A 25,441-nucleotide genomic window follows, 5' to 3' on the forward strand; every position below is an offset into this window, starting at 1 on the left:
CCCAGTGAGACGCTCAAGACGGGCACGAGCAGGCCAACACTCCAACCCCTTCCGGTTGCCACAGTCAGCTACCCAACACCTGGAGGGCCAACAAAACGCCATTCAGTCAGTTAACCTTATCCCCAGCTGTTATTTTAGGCCATGGCATTAGAAAGAATTTGATCACCGGTACCGGGACGGTTACCTTTCAAAGTGGGGGGAATATGTGACGGGTGGGAGTGGGATAAGTGAGTCACCTGTTTCCTAGCGAGTCACTTGACACTCCCTTCATGTGACCGGAAGAAACGCAGGTAAATGGCACACCGCAAGTTCATTCTTTTGTTTGAATTAAGAGCGCGGCAAACGCAGTGGTGAGAGCACTGTTGGAAAGGGGATTCTGCCGGTGGTGATTTTACGTGAAGCGGGTAAGGAGAAGCGTTCTTTTAAACAGGTTATGCATAGCTCAATTAACATGTAGCCTATGCTTACCGGTGGTTGTGTTTTAAATGGGGTTTTATGACGGTAAATGTGATGTGTATTAAAACATTGTAAATTGTGGGATGTAAATGGGAAATGTATGTACTGCTCTGTATTGAATATGCACTTATTGTCTTTGTAGTGCACCGTGCTTAAAATACTTTTGTTCCGGTCTACAGTCTATGCAACAGCACAGACGTACAGGTACTAATTGCATGAATTCTTAAACGATTAGCATTTAAATCTAGTACGTTTGATGGGCATGTGGCTAATGTTTGGTTTGTTACTTACAGGAGTCATTTGTAGCCACTGTTTTTCCCTACCTTAGATTTATATTAAATACGAAATTAGTGGGGTGGAACATTTAAACCACATTCGCTGTTCCAGTGCAACTAGTGTTAAGCCAGCAGCTCAAGGCTTGCCTTGGCGGTTATGTTCTGCTACAATGTGTGCCTTTTGACCGTGTGTGTGTGAAACCACCTCCAAGTTGTGTTTGGTTATTTATTTATTTATTGTGTTTGGCTGAGCCTACTCTTTTCTTTTCATTCCTTTGCAGTGAGAGTGCTCTCTTTTGGTGTGATTAATTATGATTTGATAGCTCTGTCACTATTGACATATTCGTGTCCTTTCGTTATCTTAAGTTTGTAGCAGGCATAGTAGCCTAACCGCAGCTCTGGTGCTGCTTGGTATTAGTGGCTTGTGTAAGCACTTTATGGGAATTGTGCAATATTGTATCACTATTTATATACAAGCTATTTATTGCCACACTGATCTTAAGTATTTATTGATAAGCATCTATTTATATCTCTGCCTGCAAATAAGACATCAGAAAATAAAGTGCATTATTTTCATACGCCGCCTCCTTTCCTCATTCATTTAATTGAATAACCCATAGTGGGGAATACCGGGTCCACGACACCCTTGTCCTAGCTAATTCTGATTCTTAGCCAAGCTTCAGTCTGGTATAGGTTACATATAGATGAAAGGAAAAATGTAAAAGGAAAATGGTGGCTGTACCATCCAAAACAAATCTTTTTGGATCTGTCATTTTGTCATTTTATGAGTGATCAATTATATCAGATATGATACATCCATACATTAACAGTACAAACATTCTGATATCAAAAGAAACTGCATAGGGATAAAATAAAAAATATAGCAAAGTGCTCCAATGCTAATACATTTCTCTGTGAACATAGAGATCAGACTTGTAAATATAAATTGAAATGACAATATTTCTGGAGGTATTCACTAAGTCTTTCATGAGTTTGCCTTTGACACGTCATCCTGCATCTGGAAAGAAACGCTGTTGACCATTTGTGTTTTGTCTTCATTTTCCTTCTTGCAACAGTGGTTTTGTATCATCTTATAAATAGCAGCGCCTGGCACACAAAGACTAGGGATGCCAGCCAAGATGAATATGATGGCATAGATCCACCCTGGGTATGGCTTCTCCTCCAGAGTGGGGAAGTTATCCTGGAAATAGAACATTTTGGTTATTGGACAGAACAAGAACAGAAGCCACAGCGATGATACCATATAGTCCCCAACCTATCCTCAAACTAGCTAAACTCCCAATATAGTTCAAATTATTTATACATTATATAGCACCAAAAAACATAAATCACACCATATTGACAGTGTGAAGTGTATGTAAAATGATGTAAATGTGTTTAAAAAACTATTTCTGAAAACAAATGATGTTTTCATCAGTTTTTGATTACTTACAGAGTCTGGATCCCAGGCGATGTAGGAGAGCTCCTTGGTGACGGTGGTGACAAAGTAGAAGACGAAGATCAGCAGCATGATGAGGGGGCTGATGAATCGCCACGTGACTTGCCAGAAGATGTTGGGCTTGTGGCCGATCATGAACACCAGGTCGTCATTGAACCTGGTAAGAGGAAAAATTATACAGTGGTGAGCAATGCTATTCCGGGCATTCTTGTATAACCCTCTGATTATGAGCCACAAAAACCTTACCTGTCAATGCCGTATATGTACACCACGCCGACCATCTCACAGAAGGCAATTATGAGCAAAGGAATGGACCCCGCAAAGCTGTCAAAGAGGGCAAGCCAGTAATTTCCTGACCCTTGGACAAATATGAGGCCCACCAGGCAGCAGACGAGACAGGTTAGGCCTGGGCAGAGCACGGTTATGAGAGGGGGCAAAGGAAGAGAAAGACGGGGGTATTATCATCTTATCTTTCAACAAGAGATAAGGGCTGGTATTAACACATAATGGGCATGCGTACTGCACTTTGGGAAAAATCACATATGAGGGAGGGTAAGAGAGCGAAATTCAAGGTCGAAGATGCACTAATAGATTACTCTTGAAAAATATCAGTTAATTTATGTAATATAGCATTTGTTTTCCGAAGAATATCTCCATTTGGAAGCACTACACTCAACCACTGTGCACACTTCTTAACAGGGTCAATTCTCACCCATGCTGAACTGCCTAAGAGCACCAAACATGAATCAGTTAATTCATGTATTCATCTATCTCAGTCATTAAGTCATTCACTCAATCAGACAACTGTTTCATAAGATGTTTCAAGATATTTCAATCATTTTAGCTATTTAAAGGTCATTCTTAAATGTTTGCATTTGATTAACCTTACCTGTGATAGCCTCTTTGGGCCATTTCTTGGGAAAAACATTGAGATCCTGAAGCGGAACTAACACTCCCTCAATGTTGCCGAACATGGAGGACAAGCCGAGGCAGAAGAGCATGATGAAGAACAGGACGGACCACAGAGGAGACAATGGCATCTTTGTGATGGCCTCGGTGAACACAATGAAGGCCAAACCCGTCCCTTCGACTCCCTTAAATGGAAGAGAGTGTCACAGCTGTCATCGGACTCAAAATCATGGTTTGTTTATGTCTCATTGTCTCAAGCACTGAAAAAGCCAAAGAGGAGTTCAGTACCTCACTCAGGAAAGTGTTCAGATTACAGGTTTTAAGGTGGAGTGTTTGGATGACATCTGGACTTGTGCTATTGAACATCGTCACAACCTGATCATAGTTGTCCGTGGTGACATTCCCCTCAGGAAGATCAAAGGCGTTCATTAGAGCAAGAATGTTCCTGCAATTAAAAGTATGAGAAACATCTTTAAAGATTATATAATGCCTGTATTTATATATCATTGTTATTATTTAATATTACTTTAAAATATATTGTATATTTATTGAGCCATGAAAAACATAGTTGCAACCACGTTTATAATCTATATTTCCAACAATGCTACTGGACACATACCCACTTAAACAGTCATCAAATCTCTCTGTTGCTCTGAAGCCGATGATGCAATAAATGACAGTAGCCGCGTAGATTGATGTGAAAGCGTTGATTATGGAGATGATCACTGCGTCCTGCTCACAGTTGTTACTGTGGTGAAAGGAGACAGCATTATTTATATCCAGTGTATTCATTTGTTAAGCTGAGAGTTTTTGGAATGAGAGCACTTACTGCACTGAATTATAGCTGGAGAAGGAGATGAGCCCCCCGAAGGCTAAAGAGAAAGAGTAGAACACCTGAGCACCTGCGTCCAGCCAAGTGGAGGGGTTTGCTAATTCATTCAACTACACACCCATCACAAACACATGAACACAAATAGACACACACACACACACACACAGAGAGAGAGAGAGATCCATTTATTTCCTACATTGTACACCCTGGCACAGATGCTCGCAAGTCTTTTTTTGCAAGTCCAAATCAAGTCTCAAGTCTTTGAGCTCGAGTCCAAGTCACGTCTCAAGTCTTTGAGCTCGAGTCCAAGTCACGTCTCAAGTCTTTGAGCTCGAGTCCAAGTCACGTCTCAAGTCTTTGAGCTCGAGTCCAAGTCACGTCTCAAGTCTTTGAGCTCGAGTCCAAGTCACGTCTCAAGTCTCTCGGTCGTAATCTGCTGCACGTCATCCAGTCTGTTTAGAACACGGCGTAGCTCTAATATAAATGGAATCGATAGAATCAAAGTAAAAACATGTACTGTATTATCATCCCTCATTTATCTATTACCATATGATATCAGCATAGATTAGTTGTTTGGCACATGATCATTTTCACAGGCTATTGCAATACTATAAAAAAATAAGTAAAAAAAAATGCACAATAAAAGCTTTCCTTTAAAGTCATATAACAGTATTTTGCCTTGTAACATTAACATACAGCTACAGTATACGCTAAGAACTGAGGTCTTACTTGGAGTTGTTCTCAGTTGCGTCGGTACATTTCTCAGATAAGAAATACAATTCTCAAAACTGTTCAACCTCCACATCATCTATTCACTTCCGCACATCGTAACACAGCAACTTCTCATTCTTTTGAACATTTTGGAAATGCTTTTGCACATTCATGCAAAAGGTTATGTACAATCGTCTGATGTTTAGTCTGATGTTTAACATCTAGGTATATGTTCACTCTGTCATGACATGCAAATGGTTAAACTAGTTTTCTAGATTGATGAGGATTAATCAAATCTTTTGAAAGGGAAATCTTGAGTGTAAAACATGATAGGCCACCAAGCCAGAGTGAAAAAATGTGGAATGTCTGTTATCATCACGACTGGATAACATTACTTGGTTTGCAAAGAATTTTATGTGGCATGCAAGATTGTCCAATTGTCTTTCAACAGGTTGTATTTGTTGCTATACTGTCCAGTCTCAACTGATGTTCTGCATCCTATGACAATATTCTTCAACAATCACTTGTTGTTCTCAGTGACATGAAATTCAACTTGCTAAAAAATATTATTCAGTTAGTTGGAAATGCAATCTGGTATGGTGATAAGATATCGTGCGAGAAAGAGACTTCCTGGATATAATTTTATATCGGCAACATGGTAACATATTTCGTTTGTCTTGGTTACAAAACATGACCAAAGGACTTGCATTTTGCTGGCGCTGGCATGGGCTATTCATTAACGTGATTATTTACATCTGACCCATAAACTGTGGATGCTACGGGCTGTTGCAGGTTATCCACTGTGTCCTACTGTTTGTACCAATTATTTCGAGTAACGAACTTACTTTTTTGAAAATGTTAAGGATGATTTGAGAGCTGTACCAAGGCTACTGAGAAAAACTGTAAAGTAAGGACTTAATTGTTTGTTGCTGAACAAGTGTGACCAGAACATACCCTCACTCATCTTTTCAAAATGTTAAGATAACGCCAATCTAATCAAGTTAACCTCCCTTAACTTCAAAGCTAGTAGCAAGATAACGTTAGATAGCTGATGCTGAATTTAACATGTTGGCTAACCATCCATTGGCGCTAACCTTACATTACCAAGTGACTGACCTATCTGGGTGCCTTTACAGAGGCCTGATATAGTTTTATTTGTCAAGTCAAGTTCGACTCGAGTCCCCATCTCTACAGCTTGGCCATATTTATACACAAACATTTCTTGTGTCTGTAATTAGACCTCTACTTACATCCGGTGTGAAGAGAAACTTAATTCCATCCACAGAACCTTTTAGAGTGAGCCCTCGGATCAGAAAGATGGTGAGTACGACATAGGGGAGTGTTGAGGTGACGTACACTGCCTGGGAAAGGGTAGAGTGAGTGGACATACTGTAAGGGTTTGAAGTCATATTATAATGAAACTTAACTGATCACCAAGTGCGTTCTTCTCATTTCATACTGATGTGCTGTAAAAACACGAGGTTGGCTTATTTAATGTTCCTTAAAATTAATTGTTAACAGGATAAGTGCTGAGTAATTTACTGTGTAACACCTACTTTATTGCATCAATGATCATACCAAAGCTTTGTTTTGAAAGACCGTAAAACTATAAAAGTAAGGCAATCCTATGCATAGTTCACATTTACAAACTCGTGTCTTCACAATCTGTCCTTGGTTCCATCATTAAATGTCCTATTATTTCCTGTTCCACCGTGACGTTCATGTAGTGACTCACAGAGTGCCATGCTGAGGGTATAACCTACCTTCCCTGTGGTTTCAATGCCCCGGATGCAGCAGACGTAGAGCACAGCCCAGGCGCTCACCAGACACAACGCCATCCACCACTGCAGGCCCCCCGTGTCATCAATGACAGAAGTGGTGTTGAGCGTCTGCCGATACCAGAAGTAATCCACAGGAGAGCTCCTCTCGCACTCGGACACCAGGCCTGTGATCGGTAGACAGAAACTGGATAAATCCCACACAACAATGTAGAGTCCAAGCAACAACTTCCATCTGTCTTGGCCAGCTTGTTCAGATGACACTTCAGAAACAGCAAATGGCTGAATTTATTTTGATGAATTAACTTTCCTTATGGAGTACGTAACCCACCTGTATTGTTTGCATTAACAGGACATTGGCTCCATGGCAGAGGCTCCTGAAACGAGTTGAAGAAATACCACAGGATCCAGGCAATGATGGTGTTATAGTACAGACTGATCAGGAGAGACACACACATGGATGCCAGGCCTGTACAAAAAACACCATGTCAGGATGTGCACAATGTTCCCTCTGACGTATCTCAAAATGTTCAACATTATTCCCGAAAGAAGGCTCACCAACTCCAAGCAAGTAGGGGTGTACTGTCCTCCAGCACCCCAAGCTGCCTTTCCTCAGCCGCTGGCCAATGGCAAATTCCAGGTGCAGTAGGGGGACCCCCTCGAGGACCAGCAGGATCAGGAAAGGGATCATAAAGGCCCCTGAAAACAGTGGAAGGGTTTGCTTCAGAGATGGATAAAAGGGCAAGCCCCTGTGGGATTGGGTAGAAATGAGGTTTTAAGTCTTAGAAACCTTTAAACGTTTTACTGATACTGAAATAGCAGGATGGATGTGGTCTCAATGGCCATACTGGTCGTCTTGTTTACTCAAACATACTTAGCCATGACCCCAACCATAAAGAGATCATCTGTGCACATACCAGACCTTACTTAAGAAAACCGAGGGGTCACTGACACCTATAAAAGACCTAGTTGGGTCTTTGAGTCGGGTGTCAAAGAGCATGGTCAAAATGTTTTATTTAATTTAGCACTTTCAGACTTCACAATGAAACAGCTTTTATGTAAAATATCTCCTCAGTCAACCCTTTTATAAGTGTATTGTTTTAGGGGAAAAGTCTACTGAAAGCAAACCAAACAACCTTTTACAGAAAAATATATATTTATTAAATTAAAATTAAAATGGGAATGATTTTATAAAAAATAATGTTTGAGTAAGAACAGTTGCTAAATGGTTACAGTTTGGAATGGGTGAAACTTGGTAATATTTAGTTAAAGTGACAACTGCCATAACTGATATAATAAAGTTTCAAGGTGCTACATCTTGTTATTCAAATGATGAAATATAAAACACAGAACCCCCAACCAACAGGAAATTATAGAAAATACATGGAGGACAAATAGTAAATAAATTAAATGAGCATTTATTTAAGTATTTTGGCAATGTGAACCATATTTTGGTATATATATGTACTTGATTTTATGTCAAAGTTGATATTGACAGAGTGGTCTAATCGGGATTACCCGGCGTCATGTGCAGATGATAACATTCATATCTGCTTTTGGTCTGAGGCTGGTGTGCTGTGGAAGGCCGTGCACCCCAGCCAGGGAAAATGAAAAGTAATTTGAGGTTTCTGCTTCGTTGATAACATGTGATGTATAACCACTTAGGCACATTTTATTCTTTGATTGGCATATGTTGACACAACTGATAACAGTCCAAGGGAACAGATTAAGTGTTGGGAACAGGAAAGGTTTCAGGGCTCTAAGTTCCAAATCACTACACAACAGGAAAGTAGTTCTGTTTTTTTCCCTTTTCCCCTTTGTTATCAACACAGCACTGGTGGTTCCATTTTACTGTCAATTGGCCGAAAAGATTGATACTTGTGTGGTCTGCACTTTCCGTGTAGAGCAAAGTCACCCTCAGCAGCAGACTGAGATGTCAGCCTTTTCTCCCCAGCCTGGTTAATGTATGAAGAAACCAGCAAAGGTATTCAAACCTACTGAGTGACCCTTAGAAGGATTCTAGTTAACCTTGAGTTGAGGGTTGAGGTAAATATATGATCAAAGCTGTTGTTGAGTTAAAGGTACAGTCGGCAATACTACACACACGCACAGACACACACACACACACACACTCACACACACACACACTACACACTACACAGCAAATTGCTCCACACTCATACTGGCTCTCTGTTCAGTGTGTGAGGAGTGCACTCAAAAAGCTATCCTGGCGCTGTAAATGGGAAACAAACATAGTGGCCCATAAACAATTCCAGCCAATCAATAGGTTGTAAATTGATTGGCTGTTGAACTCAAATATAAATTTCCTTTTGCCAGAATTGCGGACTGCATCTTTCAGTTTGAATTGCTTCAGTAAAATCAAGAAGATGTTTTAAATCTTGTTATTGAGTTATTGACTTCTTATTCACATCTGAATTGCCAACTCATAATTTTGGACCAATTTCTGAGACATAAGGACAATACTTCTTAAACAACTCTTGTATTTTCCCATATTCACCAACATTACCTATATATACTAACTGTAGGTCTACATAATAAAACTCTCAAATAAATGAAGCTGCAGTGTCATCTGCATCATCTTAATGAATGCTAAAAATGCTTATTATTCAGATTGTGAATGGCATGCTTGTGAATTAATAGTATTTTACCAATCTCTAAATATCAGCAGTCAGTTGAATGTGTTATTGTATATAAAACATTAAACTCCATATCAAATTTGTAGTAATGTTACCTTCAATTATATTAATGTTTAATGTCTGAAAAAGAAAAAAATATGTTCCCACCAACTAGTTTTGTGTGAATGCTAAGCTTAGTTAAAGGAACATGGATGTAGTCCAGAATTTGGTAAGTTTCTACAATGTTATTTAGAAGAGCATGTTTCTAATGTTCCCATTATATTCTATTTTTTTATTTTATTTTATGCTAAAAGAATGTTGTAATAATATTTATTATCATGCTTGAACCATTGACTTACAATGTTCCGGTGTGGTTTGTTTGTTCCATTAACATTTATGGAACACTTGCAATGTTGTAAAAATGTTCTCACCGAAGTGTGTCAAAATATTTGCATCTAACGTTGTGAGAACGAACAGTGAACATTACATAATGTTATTAAATTCCTCAATGTTAACTGGGTCTCCACCAAAATGTAATACCATTATTTCTGTTTGGGTTGAATGGCAACTCAATTGTTGGAAACTATTAAACTCAGAGTTTAAGGACATTTAAAGCTGAAGGTTCCTTGTGATCTCTTAGTTTAGCCTTTCAGAGAGCAGATTGACCCTTGGCAGTCAAACCAGTTGTCGCCTAAACCCATGGATATGAGTAACAACATAGGAGCCTACCTCCTCCATGGCTCTGGCAGAGGTAGGGGAAGCGCCAGACGTTGCCCAGCCCCACACAGAAGCCCACGCAGGTCAGCATGTACTGGGTTTTGTTGTCCCATTTGGGCCTGTCCCCGGCCTCCTCCACCTCCAGCCTCTCAAGTTGCTCATGGCTCAGGATCCTGTCCTCCAGGCCTGGGTTGGGGAGCTGAAGCTTCATCCCTGAGTCCGTCGTCTCCTCTGGGCTCCTTAGTGTCCGTGCAGATGGCCTCGTGTACCGCGAGCGGAAGATCGGTGGCGGTACCGACGGGTGGCTGTCACAGTAGTTGCTCTGTATGTTGTGCACTTGTAACTCTAACACGAGGGAGATGAGATGACGGGAGCAAAGGACAGTATTTATAGTGCACTCCAGCACCGTCTCAACCTTGGGCTGCAGCCTCTCCCAGATGACTGGAATCTGTGCAGTCAGCTGGATGAGGAAAGCACAAGTGTGATTCCAATGAAGCTGCACTTGACAATAATTAATGCCTTATCTGTGAGTTAGGACACATAAAGTCAACCAGCTCCGTATGAAGAGCCCCTTCTCAGGCTCTCTCAGATGCCAAACAGCACAGAGATAATGATCTATATGACTCTCCAGTGGAGACTTGATATCCTAACAAGGGTTCAACATTCAAAGGCAATGATGATCTTATCCTTGCACAGAAAGGCAGAAGCAGTTGTGTTTTAAAAGGTGCTTTATTCTTGGTGACATTTTCTAATGTTTGCCTAATGGGAACAAACATTGACAGAGTGACACTTGTTTCCCCTCTGTCTCATCTGTAATGTTTGACTTCCACATGGCCGCTGTGCTTTAGTGCCTCTGCAGACGTGGCTGAGGAGCAGAGAGGAAGTGGCAGCCATTGCTTTAGGTTATCTACACAAGAGCTGTTGTTATTAAAAAAGGAATAGCTTTGTGAAGTGCCTCTCATGTCATGTTAAATACAACTGAGCCCTTAGACAAAACAACCACTTCGACTGCAGTGGCGTACAGAAGGTTTTGAATCACAGTAACTCATTGTTAATCTCTAAGAGAGTGTGATAAAGTGATGATTTTAAAATGGTAATTGTATCACAGTTCCCATGAAGTCATGCTAAATGTGGTCATGATAAATCATTATACTTAAGTGGATGAGATATGGACAGAACATAAAATGTGACTGTGAGTTACAAACTTTTATATCGACTCTGGACGAGTTGCTTACTTGCTGTCTTGCTGGGCTACAATTTACAAAAATAATATTGTTGAGGTGTGTATGCATCTGTGTGTCCAGGGCAGTATGTACAATTAAAGTTCTGTTCTTATCTTTGTTATGTTTAAAAAAGGCAAATGAGTTAAAGTGTTTAACACATTTGGCAGAGGTTTGGCAAACTATATGAAAGCAAGAATTAATAAAAAAAAATCAAGGAAAACAGCACAGAGAACTGATCTGAAAACAGTTGATTGAACGCAGTTGGTACAATAGATTTGAAGACCTATTCAAAAACATGTACAAGTCCTGACCATCAAAAGGACCATCAAAACCAGAGCTGTGATTTGTGACAATTTCTGCCCTCTTGTGGTTGTGATATGAGGATGCACGAGTCAAGTCAAAAACAAAAGGCTAAGGCAAGAAACTGCATCGAGATGGTGCCTTTCTTGGTAATGTGGGTTGTATGGTGAGATATACCTTGTAGAAGCTTTATTATTCAAAGTGGGATATTCTTGATGAAGAAGGAATTCAAGAGACTGCTCCAGGTTCGAAATCTGAGTTACTGCAGCCATCGTAGCTGGAGCCAAAACACTACATATTACACTCAAAACAAAAAGATGAGTGGAATTTAGTACTTTGGTTCACTGAGTGAAACTGATCATTTATCGAGAGATGACATTTCTTCTCAACTCCCATACATTATTTCTGATGTGGTCCTCGAGCTACCTGTACCCTAGAGTTGGGCACACCTTCTGTTCATGTGTGGAGTTCACACAAAGAAATAAGGGTGGCTTCATGGAAAGAAAAGTAGCTGTGTTGTACCTGAAGAAAAACTTTGAATTTTGGCACCACAAGTAAGAATCTAATTTATTAATTTTGTATCTTCACGAAGATAGATGCAGCAGTGGAAGTGAGTCAGTCAGCTGAAAAGGGACAGGAAAGAGATGAGATGATGGAACAACTATGTGATTCATTTGTGCAAATACATAGAAATTAAATAAAAACTGAATACACACATATATAAACAGCTATTGTTCTGTTCTGTTTCTGTTCAGCCTATTTTAAATATTCACTGTGTAAATTCTGACATGCAATGTTAACTAATCGGACTCAGGGGCCCGAAGTATGTTTTCATTTACTGTTTCAAATGCCCATATGAAGCAGACTTGGTGAATCACAAGTTTGAGCACAAATCAAATAAGCAAATAAGCCCACAAGATATTCTGGACATTTATTTTATTGCAATATGGAATTCCATTATGCTCTTTAGTTAAAGTTGGTTCATGATAGATGGATGAAATGAAATCCTTGTTGTATTTCCTTTATATAATATAACTTTATTATAGATTTGTATATATGCACTGGATAAATACAATTAATAAATAAAATGAAGTAGCTTATACAATGAACATGAAGTACCCTATACAATTGCAAGGAAGCCTAAAATCTTTCTAAGTAATTCTCTTCTTGGTCAATGGATGCCGCTGTTGCGCGAGTTTTTAGAGTGGTTGCGCTATGGCAGCTGAGTGAGAGCCGGGGTAGGGAGTCCCCAAGCTGTCTGAGTTTCTCTGCAGACCTTGTCCCGTCCCGTTTCGGCCGCAGTCTGCCTCAGCACCTTGCCTGCCCACAATGCCCTTGGATACTGGCGTGCCTCCTTCAGAGAATCTGCCGTAGAGACCCTGAATCGCGCACGAATTGCGGGGGTTTACCTTCAACACTCGGAGGAACTAGGGGCTAATGTTAGTCGCTGCCCCTCTGTTACAGCTTTTAATGTTTTAACCTATGCGCTTCTAATGTGACGGAGTACGTTGGCGGATAACTGACAGAGGAGCGATTGCAACTGCTTCAGTGGTTACCTGCTCCAACAGTGGTAGTGCGACAGAGCAAAAAGATTACAGGCGGTATTTACTGACAGTGCGGACTTTTCTCCAAACATTTTTTTGCATGGATGTATAATGGCTACGCTTGTATGCAGGGTACAGTTCCTAGATGATACTGATCCATTTAACAGCACGAATTTTCCTGAGCCGACCAGACCTCCTCACTACACATTCAATGAGGATATTCCTCTTATTAATCAGATTGCTGGAGTTCATCGGCTTCTCAAAGCACCACAAAAGGTATGGCTTTGGAAATATAAACTTTTGTGATACAACGTTTTAGCTAGGTTAGCTTAGGTTATAATTAAGTTTGATGAATAGTAGTAATAATACATTTAAATGTCCTATTGTCTTAATGTTTTTAGACAGTCATACATATATTGAAATAGATGTGTGTGTGTGTTTATATGTGTGTGTGTGTGTGTGTGTGTGTGTGTGTGTGTGTGTGTGTATGTGTGTGTGTGTGTCTGCACTTGTGGGTATCTGCAGAATCATGCGGGTGGCTGATAAAATAGACAAGCATCTTTCCCTGCTGTTGATTTGAGATGTTTGTGCCGCATGCATTGCCAGGTGCTTCACTCTCATGGATGTTTTTCAGGAGAAGTAGTTGTGTCCCAGGTACCCACTTCATGAGTATTTGTAAACATGCCTGTATATCTCTATAACTCTGAGTCAGTCACATCATGATGGAAATCTTGGTCATTTCCAAAACACAAACACACAATCATGGCGTGAGACAGTTTTAGGAAGGATGCTATTGTGGTCGTATGGAATTTTGGGCAGCTGAGGAACATAGCAGGAAGCTCCATACTCAAGAATCTGCAGCTGTCACTGGGTCTGTTAGTGTCTACACTTATCTGCTCATCTGGAGCCAGTCAAACCCTCCTGGACATGAATGTCCACCTCGGTCCTTCTCTCAGATCCATACTGTGTCTGTGCAGAACACGAGTCTGAATCCCATGTGACATAAAATAACGACCACTACAGTGTCCCTTGCCTTGACTAATGTCAGATAGCCAGACACCTCTAATTTCGTCTTGCTTTCAAGCACCCACATGCAGTGGGTATAGTCTTTCCTGGTGCAGAGGGTTATGCAGTCATTTCTCTGTGACTGTTAGCTGAAAGTGTGTGATCATGCCAAGCTTTTTTTTAATGTTGAAGCGTACTTAAACAGAATTATGACTAAAGAATACCTAGGTGTTGTATGGAGTGTAAATCAAGTTTTTTTTTTATCTAGTGAGGATTGAGACATTTTCATGATCTGAGGTTCAAGATGATGAATAAGTAATTACTCATTCACTGATGGTTTCATGCATTTGTCTTAGATAACACAACAAAACAATAAACATGTGTAGTCAGGATGTGGAAATATGGAGGATATGGAAATGGATGCATTCATGACTGGGGAGTTTTTTTCTGGCTCTTCAGTACATTCATATTTTTGTTCTTGAGTGCCAGACACCTGGCTTCATTTATCCCTGTTCTGAGTTGGTACGGAGGAGGAGCACTCTTCTTGCAGTCTCTCCATTTGTTGCCTGTGTTCATACCTATCGCTCCTTGCCATGCTACACTATGCAGCCCAGCTTAGAGAAAACTGGCATCGATCGACAGTGTGTTGTAAATGAAATTTGCATGCCGTGGCATTAAAGGTTTGAATTCACTGAACTTTGGAGGGCCTTTGTTATACTATAAATAATGCAACACGCTAGTTTATATGCTGTGTTATGTATGTGATGACAAGAAGAATACTGTATGCCATTAGAGTTAAGATGAACACTATAGTGAGTCAGTTTCTGAGTTTGGAGATACTTTCTCATCATGTGATACATTTGGCAGTCATGTTTGTTAACAGTGTGAAGAGGTTGAAGAGAGGAGAAATGATATTTTCCTATAAATTGCAAGTTCCAGTATGAGGGAAATTAAGTTCTATCATCCTGTAGGCTGCCAGACTTATCTTAGCTAGTTATGTACCTAGGTCTCTCTCTCTCTGTGGCAGTCAGGGGATAGGGATTTCTCCCCTTCTTTCAACACAGGAAGATGGAACAGATGACAGCCCTGAAAATACAAACAGAGGCTGCCTCGAGCCTGCACACAATTTGTCTTCAGAACCAACTGCAATTAAGCTGTAAGCAATAGCAACCACAAAGCATATGCAAAGTTCCAGTGAAGAGCAGTATGGTGCTGTGACAGGGGCGCTGGGAAGCCAGCATCGGTCCTCAAGAACAGCAGGTGGGAAACTCTGCTGAGGAGCAAATGTGTGGTGGCCCTGTTTTTTTTCTGAGGCAGAAGGGGAGAGTTTTTCATTTGTTATGGAAAATACTTTTGGGTTGTATTTTTTCATCTGTTTACTTTCTTTGATAGTGGAGAGGCATCATAAGATAATCCTCACACACCAACATAAATGCACGCCAACATAAAGACAAGTTCTCTCTCTCACACCACACACAAACACACACGCACATGCGCCAGCGCACACACACACACACACACACACACACACACACACACACACACACACACACACACACACACACACACACGTTCATTCACATTTTGGGGACTGTTGGGTAAATGAACATATTTATTTTTATAATTTTTCTCTTTAAATCAAAGATGACTTTGCATGATTGGATCACTTGACTGCAGTGTTTTCAGCATCTGTCTGAGCTGAAGTGCTTGTCAAGCCCCCGTAAAACCCGCCGGCTTGCTCAGTCATGCAGGCAGCTCATTCATACTTTAGCGGTCCCCTGCCCCCTGACAAGAGTCCTTATGCAATAACTCCCAGTTGCTTGTTGTTAACTGAGAGAAATCTATGAGCCTCATAGTCATCTCTTGGTCCTCTTTCACACTCAGTTCCATTATTTGTGTGTAACCCTAGAGCTTTCTGAAGGTCACTTTTTTTTTTTTACCTTTGGGGCCTTTTAAACGTTTTGTTTTTCTTCCTTTTGCATTATTTTGCAGAAATTACAGAGGCCTATAATGAGAAGTTATGCTAAATACTGTAAAGTATAGGCTAGCGCTCCACAGTTGTGGCTGCTCTCTGGACTGCGCTCTCACATTGTTCTGCAGGGTTGAGGTTTGTCTGTTCTGTGTGAAAGTGGCCTGCCATGCAGCTCTGGGGATGCTCATCCTCTGCCCGCTCCCTGAAGACCATGGGCTCCTGTTCAAGTTAGCATGCTGCTAACACCAGCTAATCAATCTTTCAATCTTTAAGAGATGGTTTCAGAAACCTAGTTGGAGGCAAATCCCAATTCTGAACAAAGGTTTTGTTGACATTTCTGGCGTATTTAAGCTACAGCTCAAAGGCCAGATGTAAATGCTGACTCATGTCTCCATCAAGGGCAGTGGACGGCCCCTATTCCCCTTGAGCTGCCTCCTCTGCTTCTGCTGGCTGCTATTCTTCTTCTGTTTTCGATGTTTGACACGCATCATCATGAATGCCTCATCATGACCGCAAGCATGCTTAGTCGATTCTCACATATTTGTGTTTATTCTGCTCACGGAGCCGTCGGCTGATCCAAGAGCCTTCATGGGAAGAGAGTGGGGCCCCAGGATGAGGCTGAGGATTAGATGGGGCGCTGCGCTGCGCTGCGCCTCTTGAGAGCCAAGGTTCCCAAAGGCTTCTTTATTTTTAGGGCAGGCCCAGCTGAGTGGCTCCACTGGCCGGTAAACCGCACTGTGGTGGGAGAGAACGAGGCCAGGCCCTCTGCGTTTTGCTGTGGTCAGACTCGCCGGACCTGCGGACCACAGGGTCACGGGTTCAAATCCTGGGTGTGACGGTTGATTGAGCACCCACGACTGTTAATCCAGGAGCTCTACGTTTGGATTAACGGCCGTCTCTGACCTGGAAACCCCAGCTGGGACTGTAATCTAGCTCTCTTGTGCAACCACGACTAACCAAAAGTGGTGGCGTGTGTGCCTTTGTGCGTCCTGGCCTGGACTGGCATGGTTTTTGTGTTTTAACCTCATGCAGGAAACTGCACCTCTTGGATTCTCGGTAATTGCCGGTTGCTTTTACACCCCCCTGTTTTGTTTCTGTGCTGCAGTCTCTGCTTACATAGCTGGTCATCTTCTCAGCAAGCCTTAGATATTTACATGTGAATCCAACAGAAATAGGCAAACAGAAGTTTTGCACATTATGTGCTGTGCACTAAGGTATGCATTTCAGTATGGCTCTGTCAAGACCCAAGGGACACATGGATCTATATGCACATGCTTGTGTTTTCAGATGTAATCACCGGGCTAAGAAAAGAGGCTGATGTCATACCTTAAATCTGGCAAATCTCCTTTCCATCATTTTGAGAGCTTTAGAAAAATTCCTCCACATCCAAAGACATTTCACTCCAGCTCGACTGGAGGAGAGAAACGAAGGGGGAAGGGTGTCTGTTTCCCATCCAGTGCTGGCCAATTACAGTGGAGGTGGTGTGCACCCTCCATGTCAGTTAGCAGTAATGTAAAGCACCTGGCCAACACCTTGCTGCTGGACCCTGCCCTGCTCTTTGTGGTCACTGCTGCGTGACAGATCATAAAAGTGGGGCTTTGAAAAGAGGGGGCTGTGGCCCAGCACCAGACTGCTGGCACGGGATGGAGTGGGGGTGGGTTGGGGGTGTTGGTGGGATGGGGGGGCAGTAGCCTCTGTCCCCGATGCTTATCAGCGCCCCCCCACCTCAGGCCTGGCCTAATCCCAACTACCTGCTTGTGTTCTACACATTCAAAATATCTGGGTCAACTCAACCCTTGGAACACAGCTGGAGGCATTAAGGCCAGGAGAAAAACAACGTAGATATTTTGGATTTTTAGTTTTTTATGACTTTGTCAAGTCTATGAGAAAATTGCTGGTTAGCCGCACGCAGGATTACTAGAGGAGAGGGTATAAGTGGTACATTTATTTACGGACGTGAGCCATAAGTCTACAGCTAATAAATGGTTCCAACCTTCCCAGCTGGAAATGTCTTTTCTCTTTTCCTTTCTGTCTCTGCCCCCTCTCCACACAATAACACCAGCCGCACTGGAATGAGGGAACGTTCTTTTTGCCCCCCCCCCCCCCCATGCTTATTTTCACGTCACACCCATTCCATACCTCTCTGAGGCATGCCTGTTCACAGGCCTTAATATAGAGGGCCTAACTCTGGCACGGTTGTCTGGATTTCCTGCTGGCCAAGGCCCTGTCCTGTAATCTGGCGCAGCACTTTCCCTGTCTTGAGGGTGTCTGAAATAAAAACGCTTGCCACCTGGTTCTCAATTTGTAAAGAGCGCGGTGCTCTGTGGCTCGGGTCCGTCTCAGGTGTGCTTGTGTAAATCAGGTCCAGTCTGAGCGCTGCACTCTGGGTCCCAGACTCGTCAGAGGGCTAGGAATAGGAGCGGTTTCATGGGATGAGCCCTGGATGTTGTTCTCACTGACCATATGTTTTGTCTTGGCCCTTTAAACATGACAGTCCCGGGATGCCAGTGAGCACTCGAAGACAAACGGAGTGGCTCTGGGATCAAAGAGCCTCCTCCCCTTAATGTATTTTCCAGCTAGCCAGGGTTCTCTTGTGCCCTCAAGTTTTAATTAAGTTACAATCATTTGTGGGAGGATACAGCACCACATCAAAGCGTACATATGAAAGATCAGCCAGCTCTGGTGGTGGATGTCATGTATATGTTTTTATAAATTTCAGATATATTCCTGTCGTACAACTCAGAAAGAAAGAAAAATGTTTTTTAGTTTTGGTATTGCTCAAGAAGGTCTGCAGTTGTTTATGGTTGTACAGCAGCAATTTCACAAAACATTAATAATGTATACTCATCAGTCACAGTGTGTGCTAATCCTGATCATATCCAGAGAATGAGACCGTACAAAAAAACATAGTTTTTTGTTGTTTATTTGTTTATTGACAGACAGCCTTTTGAAAACATACCAGCCTAGTCCTAACAGCCTAATAAGGTATGCAGTAGGATTACCAAATGATGAAATAAAACATTTGACCATTTTCTCACATAAATGCCTCATTCTGTCCTAACACACCAACAACATGCCCTAGTTATCCCCCATCCCCCCTACACTACAGCTTACCACAATCCCCTTCGCACACCAGCGCACCCTCAAACTCTCCACACCTCAGTATGGCCGATCCTCAGTGCTACCCAGAGCTCTTATCATCAGCTAGCGTATCCCAGATTACTCCACCATGGCCCCCCTCTCTGTGGCCTTTCACAGGCATCTGTCTCTCCCTCCCTTAGAGACACCATTGCACTCCATCTGTCTCCTTTGAAATGGAGTCTTAGGATTCCCTCAAACTGTATTTAACATGCTTTGGTAGGGTAATATTAGCCTGGGATCAAACCGACGGGGACCGCACCAGGTGTTTTGATAGTGAGACCAGAAATCAGCCCATTAGTGCGCGTGGTTGTGGGAGTGGATGCCTTTGTAAGGTTCATCCTGAAGCCTCTCATGTCCTGGAGTGAAGTGAAGCAGCTAAACTTAACAGCATACCTGAACAGGCGGGGAGGGCAGTGGGCGGCGGAGGGCTGGTGTAATGGGCGTGTTGACATGTGTGAGTAGGTATGTGTGTGTGCTTGTGCTTGTGTGTGTGTGTGTGTGTGTGCATGTTTGTGTGTAATTAGCGTGTTTAGGGTTTTGCGACTGGCCCGGCGGTCCTGTTGATTGACAGATCACAGGGCCGAGGCGCACCGGCAGCTCCCCAGGGCGTTTAAATCCCATCACTCGCCCCTAATTGAGTGTCAACAAACAAGAATGCCCCCCAGCAGAGCCAGGCGGTGCAGACACTCCCAAGGGGAGTCTGCCGGCACGGCCCCCCCCTTTACCGTGGCCCTCAAGGCCTGTTGAGAGAACTACCTGGTTATTTGCTCGAAATTATTTACTATCACGGTATCAGGTGTACCGTTCACTCCAAAACTAATTGAGCAAAACAGAGCAGAGCGCTGTTTGTAATGTCTGCAATATTTTTAGTTAAACAATACTAACCACCATGAATGGCTACGCTGTGATGATGGCCTTTGCGTAAACACACAGCCAGAGATGGAATCATCCGGAATCATCTGAGTGACTTGGTGTGTAGAGGAGAGGTGTCACCAGGTGCTCTGAAGGACTAACCATTACCCTCTCTCTCTCTCTCTCTCTCTCTTTCTCTCTTTCTCCTGCTGCAGCTTGATGACTGCGCCCTGCAGCTCTCTCACAATGGCAGCTACCTGGACCTGGAGTCCACACTGGCGGAACAGAAGGACGAGATGGAGGGCTTCCAGGAAGAAGGAGGGTAAGCAGAGAGTGCACCTTAGGTTCTTGCTGAACATCCCGTGTGATTTTGCCAACTTGTCCTCTAGAGATTACCCATAAAGGGTCTTCAAAGAGGTCTAACAGCTTTAAGGCGCTTTTTTTTTGTATGATGTTAATTTGTGTTCCTATGAGAACAATGCTGTGAGCTGTTACAGGTTTTTGATAGGCTTTCTCTTCGCTGCGTACCCTGGGTTGATGTGATGCTGCTGAAGTCTCTGCTAGTCTTTGCATCTCTGTGCTGGTAAAACATGGGAACGGTCCACACAGACAGCAGATCTCTTCTCTGTGTGCAGTCTGAGAGGAATCCTCAGTGTGTATTGAGGGTCAGCACAAAGTGATCATTGTTTTTAGAGCAAAGAGAGATGCACAAAAAAAATGTTTTCAGATCTCCTACCTCAGGCTTTGTATGTTCGTTTCCTGCTTGGTATAGTCCACTGGCTAATTTGATTCTATTACTTCTGATCAGGATGGGAATGATACTGATTGTGGTTTAGGTTGAGTGACTAGAATAATGGCTTTTCCTGGCCTGGTGTGGGCCCTCCAGCCTTCAGCTGTGGTGAGGCTCTTCCCCACAGATGAGGGCGAGACAGAGAGAGAGAGAGAGGGAGAGAGAGGGAGAGAGAGGGAGAGAGAGAGAGAGAGAGAGAGAAAGAGAGAAAGAGAGAGAGGGAGGGAGAAATACTGCTATACTGACAAAATTCCACTAGAGTAAAATCCTGACCAGGCCTGGACAATGCACAGATGCCAGAGTAGAAACTGTATTACAGGAATTTCCAGAGAGACTTGTTGTTTATTTCTGAAAGTGTTCTCTTTGTTACCATTCTATATTTACTGTACATTATTTTACCAGTTTTTTTTTTTACATTTTTGTTTGAAGAAACCCACAGCACAGGGAAAGCTGTTTTCAATGTTATCAGTCCTCGTCCACTTTGGGATTATGTGTTTTTCCGCCTCTCTCTCTCTGTCAGTTTTCCTCTGTCACTTCAAATCCCCGGCATGGCTGCCAGAGGCCGAGCTCTGATGTCCCCAGGGCAGGCCTTGGTCACAGGTCATCACAGCATTGGTGATCTCATAAAAAAGGGTGTAGTGCTCTAATCTTAATCAGAGCTTTAAATGGCACCTAAAGCCTCAGGTAGTCTCTCTGTGGACAAGACGACACGGAGGTTGGCAGCACTTTAACCTCTGTGTTTGCAGCAGAAAAAAACACACACACAGCATAGTTCAATCCCCATCCAAACCCTGCAGAAGAAAACACAAAACAACACAACTTAACACAACACAGTGCAATACAATGCAACACAACAACATCAAAATCGGCGCTATTTGCCTGAGGATAAACTGCAGTGCAATTGTTCACCTTCCACTGCTGGTCTTCTCAGAGATGCCTACAGTGAAGCCGTGGGCCCACAGAGTTGACTCAACCTCCCCGTGTCACTCTCGGCTGCTGATCTCAGAGCAGCTGACAGCGTGCCAGCTTCCCCTCAGGCCTGACCACTGAATATCAGCAGATTTATTTGTGTAAATTGGAATACAGACACTGTCCCCTCCCTCTCTGTTTCTATTGGAATGATTTGCTCCGACTGACAAAAAAAATAAGGCCTGGAGAGGAGACTGTGTGTGTGTGTGTGTGTGTGTATGTGTGTGTGTGTGTGTGTGTGTGTGTGTGTGAGAGAGAGAGAGAGAGTGTGTGTGTGTGTGTGTGTGTGTGTGTGTGGAGTCTGGGTGAGGTTAGTGGTGTAGTCGTCTTCTTCAGGGGGGTGAGGCGAGCCGTGTGCCAGGAGCCAGCCAAGTCGGCTGGCACATGCAAGCAGGGATGTGTGTTATTAAAGCCATAGCGAGCGTCTGAGGGCAGAGAGTGGCCCCCGTAGGCCCTGCTAATGGGAAGTAATTCTGCCCAGCAGGGACAGGAGCTGTGGATGGACCCAGGTTCACAACCCCCATCGTTTACTGCCGTTTGTTTTTTTTATGATTACTGCTGCAGTAAAAAAAGGGCTGATGAAGTTCGTTAGCCATTTCAGCTGTTCCTGTTTGCGTTGCGCTGGGGTTATTCTCGACTCCGGAGCGGTGTGTGAGTGTGTGTGTGTGTGTGTGTGTGTGTGTGTGTGTGTGTGTGTGTGTGTGTGTGTGTGTGTGTGTGTGTGTGTGCGGTGTGTGTAATGACTTTTAATGAATTAAGTAGATGATGAGCGATGTTTCCATCTCTTAAGCAGAAATTCTTGAGCAGCGTTTCTGTTTTTGGTTTACACAAATTATAATCATGAAACTCTCTTTTGGATTGGAGTAATGGATGTTCTGCTGAACTTTTAAATTTGTTGAGCATGAGCTAAATTTAACTTTCTTTATGTTAGGACATTGTTCATAGATGTTATTAAGTTGAAAGTTGTACAATAGCTAGCTCCAAGGATTAAGCTGAGTTGTAAGATAGATAGTTCTAAGGGCTAAGCTGAGTTGTAAGATAGATAGTTCTAGGGGCTAAGTTCATGAAAAAAGTTCTCACAGTGGTGCACAATGTAAATGGATGACAAAGCATTTATTCATTTATGTTTTTGTTTTGTGGCTACAATGGAAACTTGAGCCGTGTTATTCCACCTTTCTCACTGATGGCTCTGGTCAAAGTCAGAACGTTTTCCTGACACATGAAGACCAGGTGCATACTGATCACTGGGGAAATGGCCTCCATACAGTCAGGGCCGTAATGGATATAAATTGCGGCACAGTTTTCCAGAGGCGTCTGTGCCGTGTGCAGTGCCTTTGCCATCTGATTAAAGAATGGCGAGGTGGATATATCCATGTCACTGTGGATTAGAGGCCGTAATCACTTCCACACTACATCGTGGTGCAAACTCTGTGCGATTGGGACTCCCAGGGCTACCTTCATCCCAGTTCGTTATTATCCCCAGACCTGGCATATGGTCAACACATTCCAGGGCATAATTCCATCGATATCTGTTCCCGTTCTTCTCTTCCTTGAGAGGAATGATAGGGGCAATGCAAACGTACTAGGCGCCCCCCCCCCTCCTCTTTCCCCCCTCTTTCCTGGCTGGAGTTGTTTCTGTGCTGTCGTAGGGATCAGCTATCCTCCAGTACTGGAGAGACTGTCGGATTCTTTAAAAGGGGAAAGCTTCAAATATTTTGGAGGATTACATGATGAGAGTGCTCTCTCTCTGTCTCTCTTTCTCTCTCTCTCTCTCTCTCTCTCTCTCTCTCTCTCTCTGTCTCTCTCTCTATGTCTCTCTCTCTCTCTCTATCTCTCTCTCTGTCTGTGTCTCAACAGGTGACTGTTGAGTGAGTATACAAAATGCACTTTTTAAAAGAAGTCTTCCCTTCCCATCTTCACTACTCAAAGAACTGCACCATCCATGACTGTATATGGCTGTGATGAGAGAAAACCAACATGGACTTATGGGAGTTAGTGTTTCATTTATAGAATTATAGAAAGTTATAGAATTGAAACTGAAAACTGAAAACTGAAGATAAAGGTTTGTGACCATGGATCCCCATCCAAGTCCCTGTGATGAGATGTTCAGTATGTGAGCATCTGCCCTGTGCAGGTTCTCCCTTTGAAAGAGTGCCATCTCTGCAGCACTATACTAGACCAAGCCCCCCCCCCCCCCCCTCCATCTCTTTTCCAGACTCAGAGCTGCAACCACAGGAGCCCCCAGCTCACCTCACACCTGTCACCACTCACTGTTTCACAGGAGAACTTTATGTAATCTCTTACATCATAGTTGCATCTTTCTCTCTCACTCGCTCTTCCTCTCCCTCTCTTTCTTTCTCTCTTTCTGAGTGGCTTTGTGTTATCCCCATTTAGCTGCAGAAAGTTTCACACAGAGAAGAATGCCTGAATGTCTTTCAGCCCGTTCTGCAAAGTCAAGTCAGCTGTGAGAGGCCTCCTGCTCGTCTGCCGATAATTGAAGTTCAGGGAAATTATGGGGGTTTGCACTCAGACCAAGTATGTAGGCCACTGAGGTCAATCATGCTCTCTCTGTTTCCTTCTCTGTCTCTCTCTCTCTCTTTCCCTCTCTCTCTCTCTCTCTCTCTCTCTCTCTTGTTCATTCCTTCTCTGTTTCTTTCTCCTTCTCCGAGTCTGACTGTATTTCACTTTCTCTCTGTCTCTCTCTTTCTCACTCTCTCACTCTCTTTAATTTTTCTTCCAATTCCTCACTGTCCATTTCCAGTTTGCTTTCTGTCTAGGCGCTCTGTTGGAGTATCAGATGAGCATCAGGCTCTAATGGAATGCTGTTGGAATCAGTGCAGCTCATGGAGAGAGGTTCTCTCTCTCTCTCTCTCTCTCTCTCTCTCTCTGTCTCCCTCTCTGTCTCCCTCTCTGTCTGTCTTTATGGAGGACATAGCTCTTACTCAGCCACTTGCCTTGTGTGTCTTGCACTTTTAGTTTTTTGGGCAAGACAAGCCTGTTGACTGTTAGCTAGTTAGCTTGCTAGTGCTAGACAAAAACTCTTTAATCCCTCTTGAAGTAACTTAGTAAGAACGCAACCTCCGTTGTGAGTGATAAAACCTAGGGAAGCTCTTACCTCCAAGATAAGCTTATATTAATCCTATTTTTTCTTTCCCTCATACACACGCACGCACACACACACACACACACACACACACACACACACACACACACACACACACACACACACACACACACACACACACACACACACACACACTCACACACACACGGATTCTCTGACTAACTGGTCCTCCAAGCAGTTTCCTTCTGTTCATTTGGAATTTTTCTCTGGAACAGGAGTAGGATTGACTCATATCGGAAAATCAGCTCATCATCATCTCAGAGAGATGTGAGAATCTGCTCTGCTGTGTGTGTGCCCGTGATGTCATCAGTGTCTTACTGGAGACTGCCCAGTACGCACACACCCACACACATCCACACACACCCACACACGCAATTGGAAAACAATCGTTTTTCATTTGAGCATATGTGTGTACACTTGCGATTGGTGTTGGTTACTGGAAGAGGATTCATTCTATCTAACCGAGAGAGAATCAGTTCTCCTTTAAAAGAGAGCGACCTGAAAGAGCTGGTAGAGAAATGAAGGTGGAAAATACTAGATGACAGAAAAACTTTCTCACAGGAATACTACAGCTTTGTAGTGGGGTCAGAGTATCTGCTGTCTTCAAAACTATTAAAGCCTTTAAGAACAGAATATCATTAAGACATCACTGAGTCAAGAACAGTCTCTTAAATATCTATACCATGTAATTTACCTTAAAAACAAAACCTTAAAGCAATTTAAAAATCGCAATAATAATGATAGCAGG

At 42.9% G+C, this 25,441-nt stretch overlaps 2 protein-coding genes across 2 annotated transcripts in view; one reads left to right on the plus strand and one right to left on the minus strand.

The window, feature by feature from the left end:
• Positions 1-1,298: 1,298 nt before the first annotated feature.
• On the minus strand, positions 1,299-10,201 carry slc6a19b (solute carrier family 6 member 19b). Its single transcript, XM_012833470.2, has 12 exons — positions 9,786-10,201; positions 6,979-7,119; positions 6,752-6,889; positions 6,406-6,587; positions 5,893-6,003; positions 3,929-4,041; positions 3,719-3,847; positions 3,388-3,544; positions 3,080-3,284; positions 2,437-2,596; positions 2,185-2,347; positions 1,299-1,932 (listed from the first exon to the last, which is right to left on the minus strand). The coding sequence occupies exons 1-12, from the start codon at positions 9,982-9,984 to the stop codon at positions 1,717-1,719; spliced, it is 1,914 nt and encodes a 637-aa protein (XP_012688924.1). The 5' UTR covers positions 9,985-10,201; the 3' UTR covers positions 1,299-1,716.
• A 2,328-nt stretch (positions 10,202-12,529) lies between these two features.
• Positions 12,530-25,441, plus strand: part of fhod3b (formin homology 2 domain containing 3b) — a 107,594-nt gene continuing 94,682 nt past the window's right edge. Inside the window, 2 exon segments of the mRNA XM_042709222.1 lie at positions 12,530-13,116; positions 20,026-20,132. Coding sequence (XP_042565156.1) covers positions 12,952-13,116; positions 20,026-20,132 — 272 coding nt within the window. The 5' untranslated portion in view covers positions 12,530-12,951.

This window comes from Clupea harengus, chromosome 11 (genome assembly GCF_900700415.2).
Source record: "Clupea harengus chromosome 11, Ch_v2.0.2, whole genome shotgun sequence".
Lineage (NCBI taxonomy): Eukaryota > Metazoa > Chordata > Actinopteri > Clupeiformes > Clupeidae > Clupea > Clupea harengus.